The sequence below is a fragment of the Mauremys reevesii genome, linkage group 9 (assembly GCF_016161935.1).
Source record: "Mauremys reevesii isolate NIE-2019 linkage group 9, ASM1616193v1, whole genome shotgun sequence".
NCBI lineage: Eukaryota > Metazoa > Chordata > Testudines > Geoemydidae > Mauremys > Mauremys reevesii.
In genome coordinates, this window is record NC_052631.1 from 52729625 (window position 1) to 52753538 (window position 23914).

General features: G+C 44.1%; 1 protein-coding gene and 1 long non-coding RNA gene across 5 annotated transcripts in view; one reads left to right on the forward strand and one right to left on the reverse strand.

Moving 5' to 3' along the window:
* Positions 1–23914, reverse strand: part of EPHB1 (EPH receptor B1) — a 393781-nt gene that overhangs the window by 20662 nt on the left and 349205 nt on the right. For 3 of the 4 annotated variants that reach the window (XM_039489198.1, XM_039489199.1, XM_039489197.1), the window contains exons 8-9: positions 21051–21159; positions 18577–18641 (exon numbers count right to left, since the gene is read on the reverse strand). In XM_039489198.1, the coding sequence (XP_039345132.1) occupies positions 18577–18641; positions 21051–21159 (174 nt within the window). Of the gene's footprint in view, positions 1–14751; positions 14809–18576; positions 18642–21050; positions 21160–23914 lie in introns of those variants that run through there. The other variant, XM_039489200.1, reaches the window with a different exon arrangement.
* Positions 1–23914, forward strand: part of LOC120372267 — a 76399-nt gene that overhangs the window by 7785 nt on the left and 44700 nt on the right. Inside the window, exons 3-4 of the long non-coding RNA XR_005584823.1 lie at positions 3353–3466; positions 3943–3987. This is a non-coding gene — a long non-coding RNA (uncharacterized LOC120372267). The remainder of the gene's footprint in view (positions 1–3352; positions 3467–3942; positions 3988–23914) is intronic.

A 23914-nucleotide genomic window follows, 5' to 3' on the forward strand; every position in this document is an offset into this window, starting at 1 on the left:
AATCAGACTCAGATCTTGTTACTGTACTCGTTAAAATTAAAAACAAAATCCTCATGCCCAGGGATGCAAACGCCGTTAATGGGGGCTACTCAAGTGGCATTTCCTCTCATCTGGTGCACATTAGGCAGTGGAAAAAATGAGTCCAGCAAATGCTATTAAAATACCATAATAAAACGGTGCTTTTTAGAATTAAACCCCCAACAGCTGGATAAGGGAAGCAGGTAGCACCACCTGCAACACAGGTAATAGACATTATTTGCAGCTACTCTCCTCTAATTACACACACTCGTATGGGGCATGTTATGGTTAAACCTACATGGTATGCCCCACACCAGTAACACCACCATTCTGGAATTCTTCTTGACCCGAGCTCCTGGGGCAGGAGGGCACCAACTAGGGAAATACCATACAATTAGAAAGAGATTGTGGCCCAGTGGACAGGACCTCAGGAGAGATGGGGTCTTTTCCTGGATCTGCCACTGACCTGCTTTGTGCCCTTCAGCAAGTCACTTCCCCACTCTGTGGTTCTCTTCTCCCTCCCATCTTTGTTGGTTGTGTCTATTTAGACTGTAAGCTCACTGCGGTACAGACTGTTTCCTATGATGTGTCTGCACAGTGCCTAATGCAACTCAGCCTTGATTCCAGTTGAGGCCTCTACCTCTGGAAATATCATTAGGAACATAGAGAGGTGAAAGTTCACTGACCCACACTCTGGTGGCATATTTTCTTGATTTTTCTCTCCCTCATTCTTTTTCTCTCCTTCCACCTCCTTTAATTCACTCCATGCCCATCTTCTCCTTTCATTCTCCTCTCTGTTCTGTTTCCAGTCCATTCTGTTTTCTCTCTGCCTCTCATTCTTTGAAATTATCACACTTTTCTCCCCAGCTCCACAGTTTCTCTTCCCAGGCCCTGTTAGCAGCAGGAGTGGATGTCTTTAATTGGCAAAGAGCTTTGCGCATGACGTAGTTGGTAATCCCAGCTAGCTAGTGCTGGAATAACTGGGTTCTTATAACTGTCTCCCAGGAATGGTGACACATCCACTGGAAAAAACAATACTGTCCCCTTTCATTCCAACCAGCAGCAGCCAGGTCTCCATTCATTTCCTTTCTTCTTTATTGTCACTCCCCAGCCCTGTTCTCCTGCTGAGCCCTTTCAATTTGTTATCTCTCAGCCAGGGGTGGCTCCAGGCACCAGCGCACCAAGCGTGTGCCTGGGGTGGCAAGCCACGGGGGGAGGCCTGCTGGTCGCCATGAAGGTGGCAGTCAGGCTGCCTTCGGCGACATGCCTGCGGGAGGTCTGCCGGTCTTGCGGTTTTGGTGGCACTTTGGCAGCGAGTACGCTGAAGGCGCGGGACTGGCGGACCTCCCGCAGGCATGCCGCCGAATCTGACCCAGCCAAGTTGGAAGCATTGCTAAGCTAGTCACTGCTGGGGGCTGATATAAGGAGAGGTGGTTTGGTTTTCCAGTCTGGGCACAGACTTTGCCAACAAGAGAGTCCTGATGATCCCAATTTTCCCTTTGGACCTTACAATCTATCAAGTGAGCAGAGACCCCATGTCACTGAGGATTTCCAGATGACCATGTCTGGGGTGAGCAGAGAGGGAAAAGTCTCTCCACCCCACTCCATTGGTCTGACCTGGTTTTCCTCGAAGGTTTACACTACAGGTCAAACCACTATTTTGATATTTATTTTAATTGCTTAGTTAATTGTTCCCATTATTATTAGTTTTTATTATTATTATTTGTATCTTTAGGAGTCCCACTCAAGGATCAGGATCCCACGGTGTTAGGCACTGCACAGAAGCTTTTCTAAAGCTGACATCTGAACAATTCGCCTGTTGTCATGTTCTTGTCATGTGACAGACTGTACTTTGGGAATCTGAATGAGCCCATTGCTCCTTTACGATGCCAGTGAGCCACTCTGAATTAGCAATGAAATCCAAGTATCTGAGCAAAAGTTTATCAGATGTTGCCTGTTAATTATGGAGTGATTGTGAAAAACCAGTTGATGGAAGAATGAGCTCATGATTCTGGTGTCTGAGATTCAAGAAGGATGTCAGATGAGCTCCTTGCTTCTAGCAGGGCCAGTTTGGGCAGAAACGCCACATTCCCAGTGCTGATGATGAAAACTGCAATGAAGCCATCTGTACATCTCCCACTTCATAAATCCCTTTACGGCTCAGTCTCATACACTTTAACGGCCCCATAAATTTTTTTACAAGAGCAGCTGATGCTCCTGCCAGGATTACAAAGAGATTTACAGGATCATAACCAAGACTGAGTTAGTGATCAAAAAATCTTGTCTCCCTTGCTCTTTCACCCCAGAGGGGATGCAGGGCCACAGTGCAGATTGGGAGAAGGAGCAGCAGCCTGTGGATCCAATGCCACCAGGTTGTTTGCCAGGATGGGAGAGGCACCGAGGAGGGCAAGGCTGCTGGAGGCCTAACTCAGTGTGGAGCAGCACAGCCTGCTCCAGTATCAAAGGCTTTTCTGAAGCTGAATATCAGGGATACCTATCACAACACACCCATGTGCCCCTCTGCCACAACCCCACCTCTCAGGAAACCCTTCCTCATTCCTTGGCCTCTTCTCACTTGGACTATTGCAACCTCCTCTTCAGCCACCTTCTCACACAGGCAAAGAACTGAGACCACACCCTTCTCCACGCTGTATTCCCATTTATTACAGGATCCAGTTCATAACAGCCACATGGCCTTTAAACCATCACTTGCCCCAGCCTAGCATATGCACCTTTTCTCTGTCGATTCCTCTCCCCAATCCCCTCACTCTGTAGGCACTAGGGCCCAGCTCCACAAAGGCATGTAGGCTCCTCACTTCCACTGCTCTCAACGGACCTTTGTGGATCAGGGCTGAACTTTCCCTCTCCCCTTTCACCAAGTCTTGCTGCTGCGGGTGGTGGTGTGCCAGCCTTCTCCTCTGCAGCACCTGACGTGTGCAATAACTATCCTCCAGTGCACCGATGCAGTCACTCTTCCTCTGTATTTATTATTACCAACGAGACAGACACTATTCTGATGTATATAGTACCATAGCTGTGCATGGAGGTAACAGGACAAGCCCATGCATCTTGGCATCTACAATTTCAAGGTCTGATCCTGCTTTGAAATAAATGAATCCCCCCATTGACATTAATGGGAGCAGGACTGGCCCTAAATTAGACAACAAATGCTGACAAGGGACCAGGACAGGCTGTGGTAGGGAAGGCTGGTGGAGAAATAATCACCTCTCACAATCAGGGGGAAGTGCTGTTCCTTGGGAAGCTTGGTAGGAGGCTGGCGGGAAACCAGAATTCCATTGTCTGAAAAATGTTGAGGTTTTGGAATTTGTTTTAGGTCTCACGCAAAGTGAAAACCAAAACGCTTTGGAATTTTTCCAAAAAAAGAGACAAGATGAGCCAGTTTCCTGATCTGCAGCAGGGACTGGAACCTGGTTTGCCCAAATCCCAGGTGAGTGCTCAAACCACTGAGCTCTTGGCTATTCTGGGCGGAGTCATGTTCTCTAATTTTGACCGGAAATTCCACCCTGGATCTAAGAAAACTTCCTGACAAAAGTTTCATCGAAACGGATACGTTTCTGCAAGAAGTTGCAGTTCGGGTGAAAAAAGGTTTTATTGAATAATTCCCGACCAGCTCTATTCAGTAGCCGTTCTTGCAGAGAGTGAATGATTTAAATTTACTAGCTTTGTAGGCCTCTTTCTGGTTAATTGCAGTAGGGGATTATTAGAGAATATTTACATTTGTTCAGTTTTATGCAAATTATCCCTGACAGATTTGAGGGAAGATGTGTGCTTTAAAGAGGGATGTGGAGATGGTGGATGATTGGCACACAAGAGTGTGTATGGTATATCCAAGCATAAGGGGGAGCATGAAAGAAAGCGTGAAGATCAGAGTATTCATTTCTCTCTCCATCTGCTCACGTTTAGCTCTGTTGCTGTATTATTCAACTGTGGAAAGGATCCTGAGAGATAGTGAGTACGAAAGATGCTACACAAATACCATTGCACTATATTGTAGTTTCTTAAGACGTCAGTGGCTTTTTAAATTACAGAACAGCCAAATTACAGAGCATGACAGATAGCATAAAGTAGGTGGGGCAAGGCTGGCCAATTTACACTGAAAGGTATGGAGGAAATTTATCCCACCACTGCACCCACCGCCAGTTTTAAAGAAGACAATTTCCACTATATGGGTAAAAATCTCTCTGCAGTACCTCGCTCTGGGGAGGAATACAGAGTGGGTGCTCCGGAATATAGCAGATAGGGTGAAAAACACGGGATGGGGCACAAGGGGAGCAAGGAGGCCAGAGGATTCATGGACAATGAAAGACAAGCATCTATTTTAGTGAATATACTGTGTCCCAGCAGACATGGGAGCAGAAATTTCCAAAGCCGCCTAAGGGATCTGAATGCCCACATTAATGGAATGAGGGCATCCAAATCTTCTGGGGGGGGTTGATCATCTCAGTCTGCAGGACCTTAGCCAGCCATCACTATGAGGAATAAGACTGGGAGTTTCAAAAGGGCTGTGTACTGGGAGTTTAATCTCTGGAGTGAATGGGAGCAGAGGTAGGCCAACACAGAGTTCTGTTGACAATCCCACTGTAAATACTTCCCTTTCCCTCTTGCTATTGCCCTGATACTTGTCTCAGCTGTATGCGGTTATTAACGACCTTATTAGAGCATAGCAAATGAGTTAGTATTTTGATAGCAAAGCCAAACGCTCATTTCTGTAACCGTTAGTAGTTTCATGTTCTACTTGCATGTGAATTCCTTCCTGTGTGTAACCTAGACATCCATGGGATTGCAAGGGGCATACCTTGGAGCAGACTTTAACTGATTGAATTGCTACAGTTCTAACCTATATAGCACTGCTCATACTCAAGTCATCTCCAAGTACTTTGCAGCGCAGGGACATAGACCAAGCATGGGAAATTACATCCAAAAGGTGATTTTTTCAGAACATGTTGATCATGTCCAAATCAAAGCTTATTAATTAAACTGTTTTACAACTTTATGCATCATCCACTACTAATGGAACTCTATTACTGATTGGGTGTGTGATGACAGATATAAAATCCATTTCACTGATACTTATAACATCAATTTATGGCAATACCTCTCTGATTACACAGACATTCATGCCTAGATACAGCAGAGAAACATATGGTCCATATACTATTTACAGGAACACGTATTCACCACTCTACAACAGTAACGAGCCAACAGAACAACTGCCAGGAATCTGTATCTGTGAAAGAAGATACAGTAGAGAATCTGGCCCTGCTTGAGAAATCTGCCCCAGTACAGGGTTGTACAGAAAAAATAGCTACTTTGTTCTGCCTGCCATTACCTCTCCCTGGCCAAGATGGGCAGGACATAGGAAGCTACCAGTCCCCCGCCTCTGCCTGATTGACGGGAGGTGAAAGAAAACCACAAACCCTTCCACTCTCACTGCACTTCTTGGGGGAACACAGAGGGAGAAGGAGCTACATAGAGCCCCTCCCAGGAGCCAGGAGGAGTGCTGGCAAGATCAAGAAGCAAAAGAGATGGATTGAGCTTACTATTATTTCCTAGGAGACTCATAGACTTTAAGGTCAGAAGGGACCATCATGATAATGTAGTCAGACTACCTGGACATCTCAGGCCACAGAACCTTGCCCACCCATTCCTGCAATAGACCCCTAACCTCTGGCTGAGTTACTGAAGTCCTCACATCATGGTTTAAAGACTTTAAATTAAAAAGAATTCACCATTTAATCTAGTTTAAACCTGCAAGTGACCCATACTGCAGAGGAAGGTGAAACCCCCCCAGGGTCTCTGCTAATCTGACCTGGGGGAAAATTCCTTCCTGATGCCAAATATGGTGATCAGTGAGACCCTGAGCATGTGAGTGAGACCCACCAGCCAGACACTGGGGAAAGGTTTCAGAGTAGCAGCCGTGTTTGTCGGTATCTGCAAAACGAACAGGAGTATCTGTGGCACCTTAGAGACTAACACATTTATTTTTAGCGTAAGCTTTCATGGGCTACAGCCCACTTCATCGGATGTATGCAGTGGAAAATACAGTAGGAAGATATATACATACACAGAGAACATGAAACAATGGGTGTTACCATACACACTCTCACGAGAGCGATCAGTTAAGGTGAGCTATTACCAGCAGGAGAGAAAAAAACTTTTTGTAGTGGTAATCAAAATGGTCCATTTGCAGTAGTTGACAAGCAGGAGTGTGAAACAGTGGTGTGGGGGTGGAATAAACATGGGAAAATGGTTTTACTTTGTGTAATGACCTATCCACTCCCAGTCTTTATTCAAGCCTAATTTAATGGTGTCTATTTTGCAAATTAATTCCAATTCAGCAGTCTCTCGGACTCTGTTTTTGAAGTTTTTTTGTTGTAATATTGCGACTTTTAGGTCTGTAATCGAGTGACCAGGGAGACTGGTTTTTGAATGTTATAATTCTTGATGTCTGATTTGTGTCCATTTATTCTTTTATGTAGAGACTGTCCGGTTTGGCCAATGTATATGGCAGAGTGGCATTGCTGCCACATGATGGCATATATCATATTGGTAGATGTGCAGATGAACGAGCCTCTGGTAGTGTGGCTGATGTGATTAGGTCCTATGACGGTGTCCCCTGAATAGATATATGGACAGAGTTGGCAACAGGCTTTATTGCAAGGATAGGTTCTTGGGTTAGTGTTTTTGTTGTGTGGTCAGTGGTTGCTGGTGAGTATTTGCTTCAGGTTGGCAGGCTGTCTGTAAGCAAGGACTGGCCTGTCTCCCAAGATCTGTGAGAGTGAGGGATCATCCTTCAGGATAGGTTGTAGATCCTTGATGATGCGCTGGAGAGGTTTTAGTTGGGGGCTGAAGGTGACGACTAGTGGCGTTCTGTTACTTTCTTTGTTGGGTCTGTCCTGTAGTAGGTGACTTCTGGGTACTTTTCTGGCTCTGTCAATCTGTTTCTTCACTTCAGCAGGTGGGTACTGTAGTTGTAAGAACACTTGATAGAGATCTTGTAGGTGTTTGTCTCTGTCTGTGGGGTTGGAGCAAATGCGATTGTATCATAGAGCTTGGCTGTAGACAATGGATCATGTGGTGTGGTCTGGATGAAAGCTGGAGGCATGTAGGTAAGTATAGCAGTCAGTAGGTTTCCAGTATAGGGTGGTGTTTACGTGACCATCGCTTATTAGCACTGTAATGTCCAGGAAGTGGATCTCTTGTGTGGACTGGTCCAGGCTGAGATTGATGGTGGGGTGGAAATTGTTGAAATCATGGTGGAATTCCTCAAGGGCTTCTTTTCCATGAGTCCAGATGATGAAGATGTCATCAACGTAGCACAAGTAGAGCAAGGGCATTAGGGGATGAGAGCTGAGGAAGCGTTGTTCTAAGTCAGCCATATAGATGTTGGCATACTGTGGTGCCATGCGGGTACCCATAGCAGTGCCGCTGACTTGAAGGTATACATTGTCCCCAAATATGAAATAGCTATGGATGAGGACAAAGTCACAAAGTTCTGCCACCAGGTTTGCCGTGACATTATCGGGATACTGTTCCTGATGGCTTGTAGTCCCTCTTTGTGTGGAATGTTGGTGTAGAGGGCTTCTACATCCATAGTGGCCAGCATGGTGTTTTCAGGAAGATCATCAATGGATTGTAGTTTCCTCAGGAAGTCAGTGGTGTCTCGAAGATAGCTAGGAGTGCTGGAAGCATAGGGCCTGAGGAGGGAATCTACATAGCCAGACAATCCTGCTGACAGGGTGCCAATGCCTGAGATGATGGGGTGTCCAGGATTTCCAGGTTTATGGATCTTGGGTAGCAGATAGAATATCCCTGCTCGGGATTCTAGAGGTGTGTCTGTGTGGATTTGCTCTTGTGCTTTTTCAGGAAGTTTCTTGAGCCGATGGTGTAGTTTCTTTTGGTAACCCTCAGTGGGATCAGAAGGTAATGGCTTGTACAATGTGGTTTTGGAGAGCTGCTTAGCAGTCACTTGTTCATATTCTGACCTATTCATGATGACGACAGCACCTCCTTTGTCAGCCTTTTTTATTATGATGTCAGAGTTGTTTCTGAAGCTGTGGATGGCACTGTGTTCTGCACGGCTGAGGTTATGGGGCAAGTGATGCTGCTTTTCCACTGGGGAAAGAATCTCTGTAGTAACTCAGAGCCCTCCCCATCTAGTGTCCATCACTGGCCATTGGGGATTTTTGCTACTGTCAGTTGCTGATGGGCCACATGCCACTACGGGCAGTCTCATCATACCATGCTCTCCATAAATTTATCAAACTCAGTCTGAGAATTCCCCATAATCTCTCAGAATGAATGAGAAACTAGCTTCTCCTCCTACTTCTTCCATGAAGGATGGGCTTGTGATTAAGGTACTGGTCTGGGACTGAGGAGATCTGGCTTTCATTCCCAGCTCTGTCACAAACTCCCTGTGTGTCCCTGGGTATTTAAATCACATGCTCATCCTGAGCTTCACTTCCCCATCTGTGAAATGGGGACAACACCACTTCCAGCCCTCCTGCGTGTATTTGGGGGACATACTCACTAATCTTTCTGAGATGCTCAGTTACTATGATGATGGTGAATACATGATATACCAGCTCCGCAAATCCACACTCCCCCTGATTTCTGGGTGCTGCACCAGATTGCTGCAGCAAAAAGAAAACTGCAAGCTACACATTTTCAGCATGGAATATTCAGTGCTGGTGTGGAAGAGAAACCAAGTGCCTTTGCTTTGGATAGGAGGGCCATGTCTCTTTGATAACCAGAACCAGGGATTCCCACACATATGCATGTAACTACATATACAAATTATACAAATTCTGCCTGTTGCAATGATGCAGGCATGCATGTGCACCAATAGTCCCCAAGGCAGTACCCGCGGGTGCCATGGTGCCTGCTAGGGCATTTATGTGTGCCCGCCTAGTGCCCAGCAGGGGAGAGAAGCTGCGGCCTTGGGCCTGACAGGGACAGATAACTCAGGCTGCGGGCACGGTGTTCTCTGTTCCCGGCAGGCACGGGGCCCACCTACTGCCCAGCAGGGGAGAAAAGCCGGGGCCCCGCCTGCTGAGGACAGAGTACTCCGGAGCTGCAGGCGCCGGTGTTCTCTGTCTTCACGGCTTCTGAGGACAGAGTACTCCGGAGCTGCAGGCGCCGGTGTTCTCTGTCTTCACGGCTTCTCTCCAGCTTCTCTCTGCACTGCCCAGAACTGCCGCCAAAAAAACCTCCAACTCTGCCGTCCCAAGAATGGATGGAATGCCACCCCATAGTATGTGCTGCCCCAGGCATGTGCTTGCTCCACTGATGCCTGGAGCCAGCCCTGTATGAGTATTCCACTGCACTGATATTGCTGTTTTCTTGTGCTTTGCGATTTATTATTTTTTTAACATTTTGCCCCAAAATGAGTGGTTCAAATAAAAGACAACGTACATATTATTTCAATGCAGAGTGGGAAGAATCCTATTGTTTTATTGAAAATAAAGGGAAACGTGTTTGCTTATTGTGCGGGGGTGCTGATGCAGTGCCAAAAAAACATAATGTTGAACGCCATTTCCAAACTAATCACGGCTCTTTTGACATTAGCCATCTACTTAAATCTGAGATGAGAAAGAAGAAAATTAATTAGCTCAAATCAAATCTATCTGCCCAGCAATCTGTTTTCACTAGATAAGTGGTAAAGTCTAAAGGTGCTACTATGCTTCCTTTAAAATTGCTCATCTGCTCGCAAAGAAGAAAAAACCCTTTCAAGATGGTGAATTGTTGAAGGAAGCTTTTTTGACTGGTGCTGACTGCCTGTTTCAAGGATTTCCTTATAAGGGTGAGATTTTGTCGACAATACAAGACTTGCAGTTATCAGACAACACAGTTACAAGGAGGATACATGCAATTGCAAGCAACATGCAAACTCAGCTAAAGGATGACTTGGAAATATGTGACTGGTTTTCACTGCAATTCAATGAGTCGACAGATATATCGGATACAGCACAGTTGGTAATTATGGTGAGGATGGTATATAGTGACTTCACCCTTAAAGAAGAGTTACTAAAAGTATTGCCTATGAAAGGGCGAACAAAGGGTGAGGACATCTATAATTTATTCAAATCATATGCAACATCAATTAGTATGCCACTACACTACTGATGGGGCACCAGCAATGATGGGCAGCGCCAATGGATTCATTGCACTCTGTAAGAAAAATGAATCCTTTCCAAACTTTATGTCTTAACACTGCATTATCCACCAAGAAGCTTTGTGTGTCAAAGTTCTTTCTTTTCAAGTATCAGAGGGGTAGCCGTATTAGTCTGGATCTGTAAAAGCAGCAAGAGTCTTGTGGCACCTTATAGACTAACAGACGTTTGGGAGCATGAGCTTTCGTGGGTGAATGCATGCATCCGACAAAGTGGGTATTCACCCACGAAAGCTCATGCTCCCAAACGTCTGTTAGTCTATAAGCTGCCACAAGACTCTTTGCTGCTTTCTTTTCAACACGTCATGAATGTCATTATTAAAATAATTAACTCTATTCGACGAAACCTTTGCAACACCCACTTTTTAAGGCCCTGTTGGAAGCTGTTGACAATAATCAATCTGATCTTATCTTGCACACAGAAGTATGATGGCTGAGCAAAGGTAAAGTTCTTGCACGTCTTTTAAGCCTAATTGAAGAGATCAAAGAACTTCTGAAGTCCACAAATCAGAACTTCGAGCAACTAGAAGACTCCGGCTGGTTAATGGACTTGACTTTTCTTGCCGACAAACTGAACATTTTAAATCTTGAGTTCCAGGGAAAAGACAAATATGTGGATCAAATGATAGGTTCTGTAAAATCATTCAAAGCAAAACTGATCTTGTGGATGTCACATATGAAGACAAAGTCTCTCGTACATTTCCCAAGTATGAAGAAAATGGTATGTGACAGTGATTTTAACCCATCACCATTTGTTATCCACATTCAAACACTTCTGGAACAATTTGAAAAGAGATTTCACCATCATTGCACCTGTAGTTGCCTTTCTTGTGAATCCTTTTACTTGCCAAATAGAGGTAACAGAAATGGCTACATCAATTGCGAGTCTCATTCAAGTAGAACAAAAGACGTGGAACTAGAGATTTTGGACCTTCAAAATGATATTGTTCTAAAACCCTGTGCAACAGATGAAAACTTTTGGAATCTGGTTGACTGAAAAAAGTTTCCTGCCTTAAAAAAATGTAGCATACGAAATAAAATCTTATTTCAATTCCACTTATCTAGGTGAAGTTCTGTTTTCAACAGTGAACTCCATAAAATCAAAATACAGATCTCGGCTTACAGATGCCCATCTTGATGATTGCTTATGAATGGGAATATCATCCTACTCTCCCAAATACGAAAAATTGGTTAAAGAAATGCAGTGCCAAAAATCACACTGACTTTATTAGAAAAACCACATGAATTAATGATACCTATTTTCCATTATGTGCTGATAAGGGCGTATGATTAACCTGTGTTTAACTTTTTTCATATTTGTTTGTTTGTTTATTGAAATCCAGATACAAGTAACAATACAAATAATATTTTAATTAACCATAACTGGCTATCTATGTTAAAGTAAGAGTAATAAATATATTTGGACCAGCAGTTCAACAATGTTTTACTTTTTTAAAATAAATAAGATGAAAACAAACAGGAGTACTTGTGGCACCTTAAAGACTAACAAATTTATTTAAGCATGAGCTTTCGTGAGCTACAGCTCACTTCTTCATGCATCCGAAGAAGTGAGCTGTAGCTCACGAAAGCTCATGCTTAAATAAATTTGTTAGTCTTTAAGGTGCCACAAGTACTCCTGTTTTTTTTGCGGATACAGACTAACACGGCTGCTACTCTGAAAGATGAAAACAGTTTATGATATTTACTTTGTAAAAACACCTTAATTTTTCTTACAGGTAGATAAAAAAGAGCAAATTCACATGGTAAGGTGAAAGAGTAATTGCCAAATAATTTAATTAATACCTTTTACATGTAAAATTACCTTTTTTATCTTATGGATTCATATATTATGTAATATTAAATATCATGTTTTTCGTATTATTTAATGTACAAATACAAAATAAGCCTTGAAAAATTGTTGGCGCCTGCCACACTCTTCTGAAAACATGAATGTGCTACTGGCCACAAAAAGGTTGGGGACCACTGATGTACACAAACATGCATCAAAGGACAAATCTCCCTTCTAGAGTAATCCACAAAGGCCTGTTGTGCACAGAAGATGTTTCACCACGTCTATCAGGTGTAGAGCTGAGCAAAATGTTTGGATGAAACATTTTTTCATCCCAAAATTCAGGTTTGGTTTGGCTGAAACTTTTTGCAAATTCATCAAATAGTTTTGATTGAACACCTCCCCTCCCCTCACAAAAAAAATCAGAGAAGCTCAAAAAGTTTCATTTGACATTTTTGAACTGAAACGTTTCAATTTTTTTAATCTAAATCACTTTTCAGTTCAACCTGTACTTCAGTTTTAAAATGGTAAAAAAAACTCAGGCATGAAATGGAGCATTTCATTCACCCGGAAACTAAATATTTTTGACTTTTTTGGTTCACTGAAACATTACAACATTCTTCATTTTGGATCGATCTGAAATGAAGTTTCTAAAAATTATTTTTCCATTTGGCCACTGAAAATCAGATGATGGCACAGCTCTAGTCAAGCATCCCTTTCCCCAGGATCCCACATCAGACCCTGCCTCTGCTACTCCCCACACACCACCCACCCAAAGTGGCTCTAACATGAACAGCTGGGCTTGGTGAGGGGAGACTCTAATTGCTGTTCAGTTAAATGAGTGCATTATTTGTTCCAGTTGATGCACTTGTTACTGCATTAGCTGCTCTCCACAAATTTCCCACCTGTTTTCCTTTAGTGTGTGCAATAATAGCATTAGCGTTAGTCGTCTTTCTAACCTTGGCAGTCTCCCTGGCAATCCAAGAGCCTGTTTTCCACTCTTCACAGCAGAGCTTTCAGGTGCAGAACTCACAATACATGGGTTTTATTTGTAATCATTCTGGTGCATCAAGAATTACCTCCTTCAAGGAGGTTGGCAATATTTGCAAACAGGTAGGAAAAACGCCAATTGGCAATGTGACCCCAAGATCACAAATTGCTGCAGAAAGGTTCCTGCAACAAATCCCTTTTCTATCTTTCCTAAGGACTGGTTCAAGAGGGTGTATGCTAATATCCTTTTGAAATCCTAGTTTGGGCAGGGCTGTCCTACCTCTTCCAAAGACATCTATTCTCTTACTGCAATATTTTTGCCTCGCTTCATGTGAGCTGTTTCCAGCGATGGAGACAAGTGCTCAGCACTGGGAACAAGTCAGAGTACAGGCTGCAAAGAACACTAGTGACTTGGTGGACAAGGCACTAGCTGGTAGGCTTTCAACAAACCCTTTCTTCCAAGTAGAGATATGCAGCAGAAGAGACTAAAATGGGGACAAGGAAGTGACAGAGGGAAGAGAGAACCCTTGTATTTTATCGGAGTCCAGTGATATTTAGAGAACTGTACAAAACATTTGCTTAAAGATTTGCTGGTCTCAAAGATTACAAGATCATCAAGATTGCAAGGGTTTTCAGTGGGGAGCTAAGAAGATCAAAATCCAGCTAAAATATTTTTTAGTTTTAAGTGGACTTTCTCTGCCCTGACTGACTGGCTCCTTGCTCCAACCCTCCCACTTCCTCCTCACAGTCTCTCAGCTCAATTTAGCATCACTCCACACCTACCTGCTCATTGCCTCCTTCAGCCCCTCTTCTCACCTGCTCCACATCCTCAATCCCTTCGTCTCACCTATCTTTCCATTCAGCTAAGCTCCACCCTCTGAAAAAAATCATGGAACTAACTAGAACTCTCTAGTATGAGAGGGGTAGCCATGTTAGTCTGGATCTGTAAAAAGTGACAAAGAGTCCTGTGGCACCTTATAGACTAACAGGCAAATTGGAGCATAAGCTTTCGTGGGTGAATACCCACTTTGTCAGACACATGTGGTGGAAATTTCCAGAGGCAGGTATAAATATGAAGGCAAGAATCAGTCTAGCGATAACAAGGTTAGTTCAATCAGGGAGGTTGAGGCCCTCTTCTAGCAGTTGTGTTTGTACAGTGCCTAGAACAATGGACCCCGGATCTTAGTCAGCTCTCAGGCACCGCCATAATAACCATGATTAACAATAAAAGCCATGACATTGCAACCTAACTTCCTAAACAGGGATACAGTTTAACTCAACTTCAGGGATCTGTACGCTTGGACTCCAAACGAGCAGCAAAAGAATTCCTCATCAAAATACAGAGAAACTTTTTCAAGAGAATGATACAAATATCAGGCAAATTCTTACTCATAGGAGCAGCCACTGGCTCAGTAGATTTATCCACATGAATGAGGCCTGTATGCATAACAAGCTGCATATCCCAGGTAAAACCATCCTCTAGCTTCCCTGATTCCACAGTATTCCATCACCTCCTCTCCCAGGCATCTCTGTTTTGGCTCTGGGTGTTGCTCGGGTATATTATGTAGGCATATGATACATGGCAACATTTAGCCATGCACTGTTGTTGTAGCCAGGTTGTTCCCGCAATATTAGAGAGACAATGTGAGTGAGGGAATATCTTTTATTGCATCAACTTCTGTCCAGTAAAAGACATTCCCTCACCCAGCTCGTCTCCCTAACATTTAAACATGGCAAGGACAGGGAGTTTTGGTTGAGGTAGGAAAAACAGAAGCAGAGGTCAGCAGCTCCTTCCTCTGTAGATATCAGTTGCAGTCACCTGCATTTGAGATAACAGAATCAGAAGGGCAGCGTTCACACTCATTTTGCAGGGGGCTGCATGATTACACAGTGCAAGGTGACAGAGAAACAGGTCCTATCATTTTGAAAACTATTGGTCCGATATTCCAAAGCTTGGCTTGGTGTTTAGGCCTCAGTGTGATTAAGAATCCCTGATGGGTTTGGGGTATACAGCTTCAGCAGTTTTTGGAATCCGTGGCAGTCGACTATTTGGGTGGCACCTTCCCAAACCAGAGCAAGCAAATTGGACACGCTGTTTAGCATGACTCATCAGCCCTCAGTAATATTCTGGCTGGAGCTAAGTCTGCAAACAAGGTGTCCGTTCACTACCTAGTAACTCAGAGGCATAACAATATACCTATACATTTCTAGATTGTAGCTCTTATTTTCTGGTTTTGCATGCTTTTCATAGAATCATAGAATCTCAGGGTTGGAAGGGACCTCAGGAGGTCATCTAGTCCAACCCCCTGCTCTTTAATCTCTTTCTGTTGGTATCTATGGTTTTTGTATTCCCTCTGTTTTCTTTATTTAAAAAAATACCCCCCCCCAGGAAATTCCATACAAAAAAAACTAAAAGAATTTTAGGGTTACAAAGTGAATTACTCAGAGTCAGGAAATGAAACATGCAACCTTAACTCTGCCCCTGTGCATCTGCATTCCTGTAGTCCAATTACAGGCCTCGTGCTATTTCTCAAATAACATAATCTATTAATTACAATTATAATTAGTCCCATTTGTTCTACACCTTGGGTCCTTTTTAAAGAAAATGAATGCATCTGGGAGGTTTCTGTGGTAGAACGTAATTTGGATTTCAGCTAGTCCCAATTTTGTATCTCATTTCCTACTCCGCTGCCTTCCTGCCATGCCCTGCTTTACATGGGTACTGAGGCTGTCTGTAAACTGCAAAGCCCTAATGAGAAGCGTGTGTTTGTGTTAGAGACATTCCTTGAAGCACTTGGGAACTTCAGAATTCAACTCGTTGCAGCTGGTTCCACGCATGGCTAGAGCGTGTGAAGTCTGTGGACATGTGGATGGCAGTTACTGGCTGGGGCTGTTGCTTTACTCATTTATTATCTTTTCCAATGCAGGTTACAAAGGCCCATTTGCTGTTTTATCAAGAGCAGAGCTCATGCACTGGAAGAGTATCTGAGTATGAGCTATACTTTCTGCACACAACCAATGCTTAGATTTTATTCAGACTTGTGGATCTACAGACCTCCAAGGGAGGTTTAAAAAAGCTAACCCCCTCCAGAAAAACAGAACTTCCTCTTGACTTTCAGGTTCTTGTATTTGTTTACCAACCAGATCAGGAGCATCGAGTCAAGAAGCCTTTCCAGTTATTTGCAACATAGCCTCCTGTTGCCCAGTGCGAGATAGAAGCACCGGCCTCTTATTGAGCATAAGAGTGGTGAAGCCGACAGAAGAGATGCCACCCCATGGTCTGCATGAAAGATGCTAAAAGGCTTTTTTAGATTCCAGCAAATATTTTCTGTTCACGCCCTAGGGTAACTCCAGCAAACTTTTTAAATATCCATGCAAGGAGGAAACCAGGAGGAGCCCCAGTTAGATGAGGCTGTTGATTTCCTCTAATGCTTCTGCAACTTGGATTTTCTTCCTGGGTCCTCTATCCTGGCTGCTCCATCCACTCTACTGACCATCTCTGGAGAAAGTCCCACCCACATACATAGATTCCCTCAGATTTGTATTGTCCTGCCTCTGTTCTGCTTCAGCTCCCTGTCTGCTTCCCCTGCTGTCAACCCACAGCAGCTCTCAATTCCTCTGCTCCACTCCTTAAACCTCCTTCTCCTTCCCTGCCCTTCCTCTGCTGCTCAAGGTCTCCTAGGTTTCTTCTAAGACAACACAGACATTCTGCAACTGCACGGTCTCCTTTGCCACCTGCTCTCTCCCTCCCTGACTCCTCACCGCCTCTACCTGGCTTTCTGAGATCTCCCACTGTCTGGCCTAGGCCCCAATCTCCTTCCCCTCTTCCCAGAGTCCTCCTCTGATTTGAGTATGCGGCTGACTCCCCTGCCCTGAATTCAGCTACTTCCCTCCCTTCAGACCGCTCTCATCACACCCACTCACATAGCTGAGCCTTACAGCCTTCTCCCCTCGTTCGTGATCCCTACACCCTCTGCCTGGCTCATGGGCCCTCCCTCTCCAGGCTCTTTCTTCCCAGGGCTTTCTGACCTCTCCATGCTCTTGATTTTCAGCATTGCTTGAGGAGGCACCTGCTCTGTCACTGCCCTCCCGCCCCGTCCCCCCCCCCCCCCCGCCTATCTTATTCTTGCCCTAGATGCTCTCCTTTGAGCCCATGGGTTAAGCCATCCGTCTGCTCTCTTGACTTTGACATTCATTTCCTGACCAGCCTTGCACCTTTGCTGTCTCTCTGGTACCATCTTATGGATGCCTGACAGACTGCTCCAGCTCAATGTGTCTAAACTTCAGGTTATCAGATCACTCAGGCTCCCCACCGCACCCCCTCTTATCTATCCATGTGAAACTCCACCATCCCCTATAGCACCCTGACTCAAAACACAAAGGGCAGTTTCTGTATTGCAAATCTGTTAAAAAACCATGAGTCAGGGCCCCCAAAATCCAAAGTTTGCCTTAAAATTATAAGACTAAAACAATGACAAAGGTTGGGTTCTTTTTATTGGTCTCCTGATCTCTGAGCCTCTAAGATGCATTCGTCACATTTTCAAGATTTTCTTGCAGAAATGAGGGCTAGAAACTTAATTTTTTTTTAAAAGGAAAACTGAGAATCTCACTTAATCATCTGCCTCCAGCATTTGGAGCTTTAAAAGAACCCAAATATTGGGAGAGAGATGATAAAAATTGCAAGAGTCAGCCACACTGCATATTTTGCTTTCCTCCTCCCATCATGTTGAGACTCTGATCACTATACCATCGCTAAGATCTGCCCTTTCCCCTCAAGCCCTGCTACAATAAATCCTGATCCATGTCTGACTCAATTTGTGTCTTGTCAGTTTGTGTCTTGCAACCTCCTCCACTTTGGATTGTCTGTCATTAGCTCCAGTCTAGCAAAAACTAGATTGGGTGATTTTTAATTTTTTTTTTTGGTGAATAATTTATTTGCTGAAAAATGCAGGTTTGAGCTGATCCCAAACAAAATTTTAGGGGGTTTCTGTTTTAGTGAGAAAAACTGAAAAATTGTTGTTTCAGGTAGACCTGAAATGAAATTTCTTTTCAGACTTTTCAGTTCAGTCACCAAACCATAAAGCCAATTATTTGTCCAGCACTAGCTCTCTGCTAAAATCAGCATCCTTTCCCAGTGTGCTGATCACATCTGCTCTCCTTAGATCCCTTCACTAGCTTCCTCTCTCCCTCAACTTCCAACTTCTTTTCCTCACCTTCAGAGGCATGCAATGCTTCTACCCCACTCATTCCACCCTATAGTCGATGTCTTCTTCTCTCCTTTAGTACTGCACCTTACGGCACAATAGCCTCCGCCCTTTCTCCATCAAATCGCCTCGCTCTCCTTCTTCAAGCCCATGAATGTGTGCTGAGCTCCACTGATCTTATCATTATAAATTCTTTGCTATTGTCTTGTGTATCATCTTCATCTAAGTTAGGCTGCGCTGAGAAGTTTATCTTTCAATGTGATTTCTAAAGCCACACAGACACTTGCAGGTCTCTTATAAAAATTATTAGTGTATAGGAAACACACACGTTACAACTTTCTTTCTCCAACACAAACTGCTGTACCATTTTTCTCTCCACTCACCTCGGCCAGTGCTGTAGTGCTGTAATTTATCACTGTACACGGCCTCTTTGCTGTAAGCCCGCTTCCTAGGGAAAGGGGAGACAAATTGTTCAGGTAATGTATAAGTGGCTCATTCTTACCCAGACCACTCAGAGCATCTCTGAAAAAGAGTGTGACAATGAATTTACTTGCACTGGCATGGGAAAATGATGCCTATTACACACACACTAACACATATCTACATCGAGGTGATATAGCTGTGCACATTCACATGCAGAAATATCAATAGAGACACACCCACACGTGCAGCTGTCTACCCATATGTGTCTGTATGTCAGAGATTTGAAACAGTGAGTGTCCACAGGAGAAGGAAGAAACAGTGACTCAGCATAAACTGTAGCTCTGGAGCCTAATTTTTTGTGCTCCCTGCTTTCTACAGATTCAGTGAATGGAGCAGAAAAGGGTAGGAGACAATAAAACTGGGTCCATGTTTGCAAAAATATTGTTGAAGTAAATTCTCTGATTAGACTCCTTTAAATATGTTGCTGTCTCCGTGGCTCATGTTCACTTCAATGAAACACACTTACCCTCTCGTTTCACGTCTAACTTCTCATTGTGTTCGCAAAAAAACTCACTGAAAAATGTATCACTCACTGAGAACTGTCTGGTGTTATATTTGCCTGTGGCAGCGCTGCCTTGGGAATCTCTAGTACAATACTCGCATCATGGTCATTTGTAAACTGCCTTGTGCTAGGTGTCCCCAGCTCATTCAGCTGCCTTCTCCTGGCAAGCTTTAATGGGAGCCGGAAGACTCACATCTCATGCCCTTCAGTACTGCAAGGATACTTCATCCTTCTCCCCCTCACATGCTTTCCTTGCACATGCTGTTTACTTTGTATTGCCCACCACCTCCAAATCTCAGTGCAGTTCCTGTTACACCTGTATAGCATGGCACATCCAACCAAAGGGAATGGTGAAGAGTTCCTTCCCCCTCAGTCTGGCCACTGCTTCGCTCCAGACTGGCCAGCAGGAGGCACTGCAGCCAATGGCCCTGTGACTTTATTAACATGAACTATGAACGTATAGATCATTGTTCAACCAGGGTCCTATGGTTGCACCAGGGCTTGTACAAGAGGAGGTCAAGTGGGGTGTCTGTGGAAAGGTTGTAGTTTGCTGGGTATGATTGTGCTGTCTGTATGTGTGTATCATTTTGTATTTGAAGTTATTAATATTGGCTATGTACTTGTATCTCAATGTGTTTGATTCTAAGTAGCCTCAGTGAAGCATTTGGTCAGCTTCTTGAGAAAGGACTATTCTCAGTAAGTGCTCAATCAAGAAACACTTAAGTGACCATGGACTTTGGGAGATGCCAGTACACATCTGAGCTTTCCTGAGAACATTCAAACTAACATGTAAACAATAGGATCGGTCTGCAAAAAGCTGAATCGTTCATAGACATGTGACTTGCTCAGGTGGCTACAAACTCTATCTTGTTATTGTGACTTTGCACAGGGGTTTCCACCCACATGAGAGAAAATATAAAAGGCCCTGGAAGCCTCTCCATTTTGTCTTCAGCTGGCTCAAGAGATGGCCTCTCTACCCCAAAGAGATGCCTGAAAGAAACTGGCACAAAGGACAGTAACTATGGGTGTGTGTGTGATTGCTGGACCCAGACTAAGAAGGAGTCCAGTCTGTGAAAGAAGCTTATTGGAACATTTCTGGGGGTGAAATTTCATCTGTAATCAGTTTCTTAATGTATTAGGGTTAGACTTGCAAGTTTTGTTTTATTTTCCTTGGTAAATTACTTTGTTCTGTCTGTTATTACTTGGAACCACTTAAATCCTACTTTTTATACTTAATAAAATCACTTTTGCTTATTATTGAACCCAGAGTTAATGACTAATACCTGGGGGAGCAAACAGCTGTACATATCTCTCTATCAGTGTTATGGAGGGCGGACAATGTATGAGTTTACATGGAGACAGGAGCACTTCTTAAGCTGTTTTCAGTTAAGCTTTGGGTAGTGTGGTTCAGACCCTGGGTCTGTGTCGGAGCAGACTGGCATGTCTGGTTCAACAAGGCAGGGTTCTGGAGGCCCAAATGGCAGAGAAAACGAGCTCAGAGGTAGTCTCAGCACACCGGGTGACAGTCCCAAGGTGGTCTCTGTAACCGAACCAGCACTTCTCAAGCTGTTTTCAGTTAAGTCTGCAGCTTTTGGGAGATGTGGTTCAAACCTGGGTCTGTGTTTGCAGCAGGCAAGCGTGTCTGGCTCAACAAGACAGGGTACTTAAGTCCCAAGCTGACAGAGAAAATAGGCTCAAAGGTAGTCTCAGCACATCAGGTGGCAGTCCCAAGGGGGTTTCTATGACAGAACCCATCACAGGCCCCTCCTTGAAGGCCCTGTCACTGAATCGGAGGCACGGCCACTGCATGCCAGGAAGACTCTCTCTTCTGATCACAAAGGAAAAGCTAAAGACTGTGTGTGAAAATGGTACCTGCTGCAGACGATTGAAATAGCCACCAGCGAGACAATGAAGACCACACCGGCTGCTGCAGACCCTGCGATCAAAGGCAACTGCTCCCTCAGCTCCGACTTGTAGTCATCTGCAAGGGAGAAAGGCATCTTATGCTCTCTCCTACCCAAGAAAGAGCCAAGAACAAACCTCTCCAGGCCAGATTCTGCTGCCCTTTGGCTGAGAAGTCCCTTACTGCCCAAGTTGGCTTCAATGGAGTAAGGCACTACTTGCTGGGAATAAGGGTGGCAGAATGAGACTGAGGCACCAGATATATTGCTCTTCCCACCTCTTGGGCAAGGCCAACCATTTATGGGTTGGGAGCATCACCATAGGCTCGGAAACAGCAGGGGGATGAGACAGTCCCGGGCTTGCATAGCCCTGATGTGGATTGTCACACATGACTCGCACGCATTTGGGGTTAAAAAATAGAACAGAGAGGTTGGCAGGTTGAGCGAACGTGATGCATTTCTGAACTTTGTGAAAAGCTGAAAACCTCCACCTTTTCCTCAGGTCTTGGTCTGGCAGCCGTGGCACCACATGTTAGATTATCATGCCACAGGGCTTTGTTTCAGTGCTCTACAGCACACTGACTCACACAAGGTACCTGCTGAGCACCTGCCACAGCAGATCACAACAGACTTCCCGGTGACTGAGCACTGGGACTGGGGGGAATGTGGGATGGGAGTGGGAAGGGGGTAACTGCACAACCCTCGGCTTTGCACAAGCATCATATGTTACCAAGAGGGAGCTAAGGGAGCAGAGGGAGTATTTAGCAATTACAGCTGAGATTTTCAAAGAGAGGTAGAGCTGGGAGCTCCTTTGGAAATCCCAGCCATCATTTACCCCATAGCTATGGTTCCCACAATGTGACAGCTCATATAGATTCCCTATTCCCTGCCCTTCCCCTAGACCATCCCGAGGGCGTCAACATGCTGGGAACTAGAAAAAAAGAGTAATTATGAGGAGAACTCTATCTTCACTGGCTCCTTATATCTACAGAACTCGGGTGACCATCTTGCAAAGAAAGCTTTAGCAGCAACAGCTCTTCAGCTCCATGGAACACAGGGAAGTAGCTGCAGCAACTGAGGAAGTTGATTTCCCAGGTCACACATGAGAAAACATACTTCCTGCTGCTGTGTTCTGTTCATTTGAACAGATCCTTTTGTTACAAAAATGTGACCAAGACACAAACACCGAACTTGCAGCAGTGAAGGAGTTAAAACCGGGAAGGGAGATAGGAAAATCCAGAACCTTACAACAGGAGTTCATCCCAAGGAACTGGTTCTCATTTACATTAAGGCCATTTCAACTGCATGTATGCCTACTTTAAGCCTTTTACACTGTTGGAGTAGTGTACAGGGGCCGTAGTGTAAACAAGAATCAGCCTCTAACTCTTTTTTCTAAGTCTATTTAACAATGACCGCCTGGCTAATGTAGATGGTGTAGTTTACCGGATAAGGACACGGCACTGTGACTCAGGACACTTGGGTTCTGATCTGGACTCCGCCGGTGCCCTGCTGCGTGACTGTCCCATCTTTCTGCTTCTGTTTCCCCTCCCCGCCTTTGTCTGTCTTGTCTATATAAATGAAAAACTACTTAGAGCCAGGGCTGTCTCTCGTGACGTGTCTGTAGAGCAACTAGCACAACAGGGCCCCACTCTGCGTTCCTATTGCAATACAAATAGCAATCATTCATTTTCTAGAGAGTAAGACCTGTTAACTTGTGCTGGAAACAGAAACCAAGAGGTTAAAGTAAAAGTCTTTCAAAAGGAAGTATTTAGCACTCCTTTTATCTTTAGTTTTTCTTTTTCACAGTTAGTTGCTAGTAACCAGATTTATCTCCTGCGTGCTACTTAAATCCTGAGAAAGTCTCATTTAACGATCAATGATTATTTAATAATCTACAATATCCATTCTTATTAAATTTCAATTAATTGCTTATTGGAGGCAGAGTTTTCTCCTCCCTTCACTAATCCTGAATATTCAAGACATTCATTTTTTGTTTGCATCCGTTCAGTCATTCTGTGTTTTTCCTTTTCCTCAAGCTGTTAGATGTTTGTCTGACAGAAAAAATACACAAAAGAACCTGCTGAAGGTTAGCTTCTTAAATACGAGAAGGCAAAATAACTTTTCAGAGAGGAAGGCTAGTTCTGTGGTCAAGGCATTTCACCAACACTCAAGCGATGTAGGTTCAATTCCTGAGTCTCTCAGAACCTCACTGTGTGACCTTGGACAAGTCATTGAATTGCTCTGAATAAATCTCTGACTGTCTCTTCCTGTGTGCCTGCTCTGATATTGTTTGGGGCCCTTAGTTGCTATAGTAATATAAATAATTAACATTTGCCACAGACAATCACACACATCTTTGTGCTTCTGGGCAACAGTCATAGTGCCATATTTTTCTTTTAATGGCTTCTGCGTCTTTGGGCTGTCTTTTTCTATACATCTGTGTACATGACTGAACACAATGGGGTCCTGACTGGATCTCCTGCTGCCACCCCAATACAAATTAATATTAATGGGTGAGGATTTTGAACAGTGCTTACCCAGATCACCCAGCTGCCATTACATTTCAGTGATAGTCGGTTCCTAACTCCCTTAAGCCCCCTTGAAAATCCTAGCAGCTGCTAATCCATTTGTACCCACAATTAAGCATGTGCATTATCCTGCTGTAGATAAACATCTAGCTTGATTCAAACGTGCAATCTGCATGGGCACATATGACACTTTGTTGGACGTGCAATATAAAGGCATAGATTTGGAGAAGAGGCTGGGGATCTTTTGCATCTGTGGCATGTTCAGTTCAGTTTATTCCTTTCTTCACTATGACAAAGCCCAAAATAA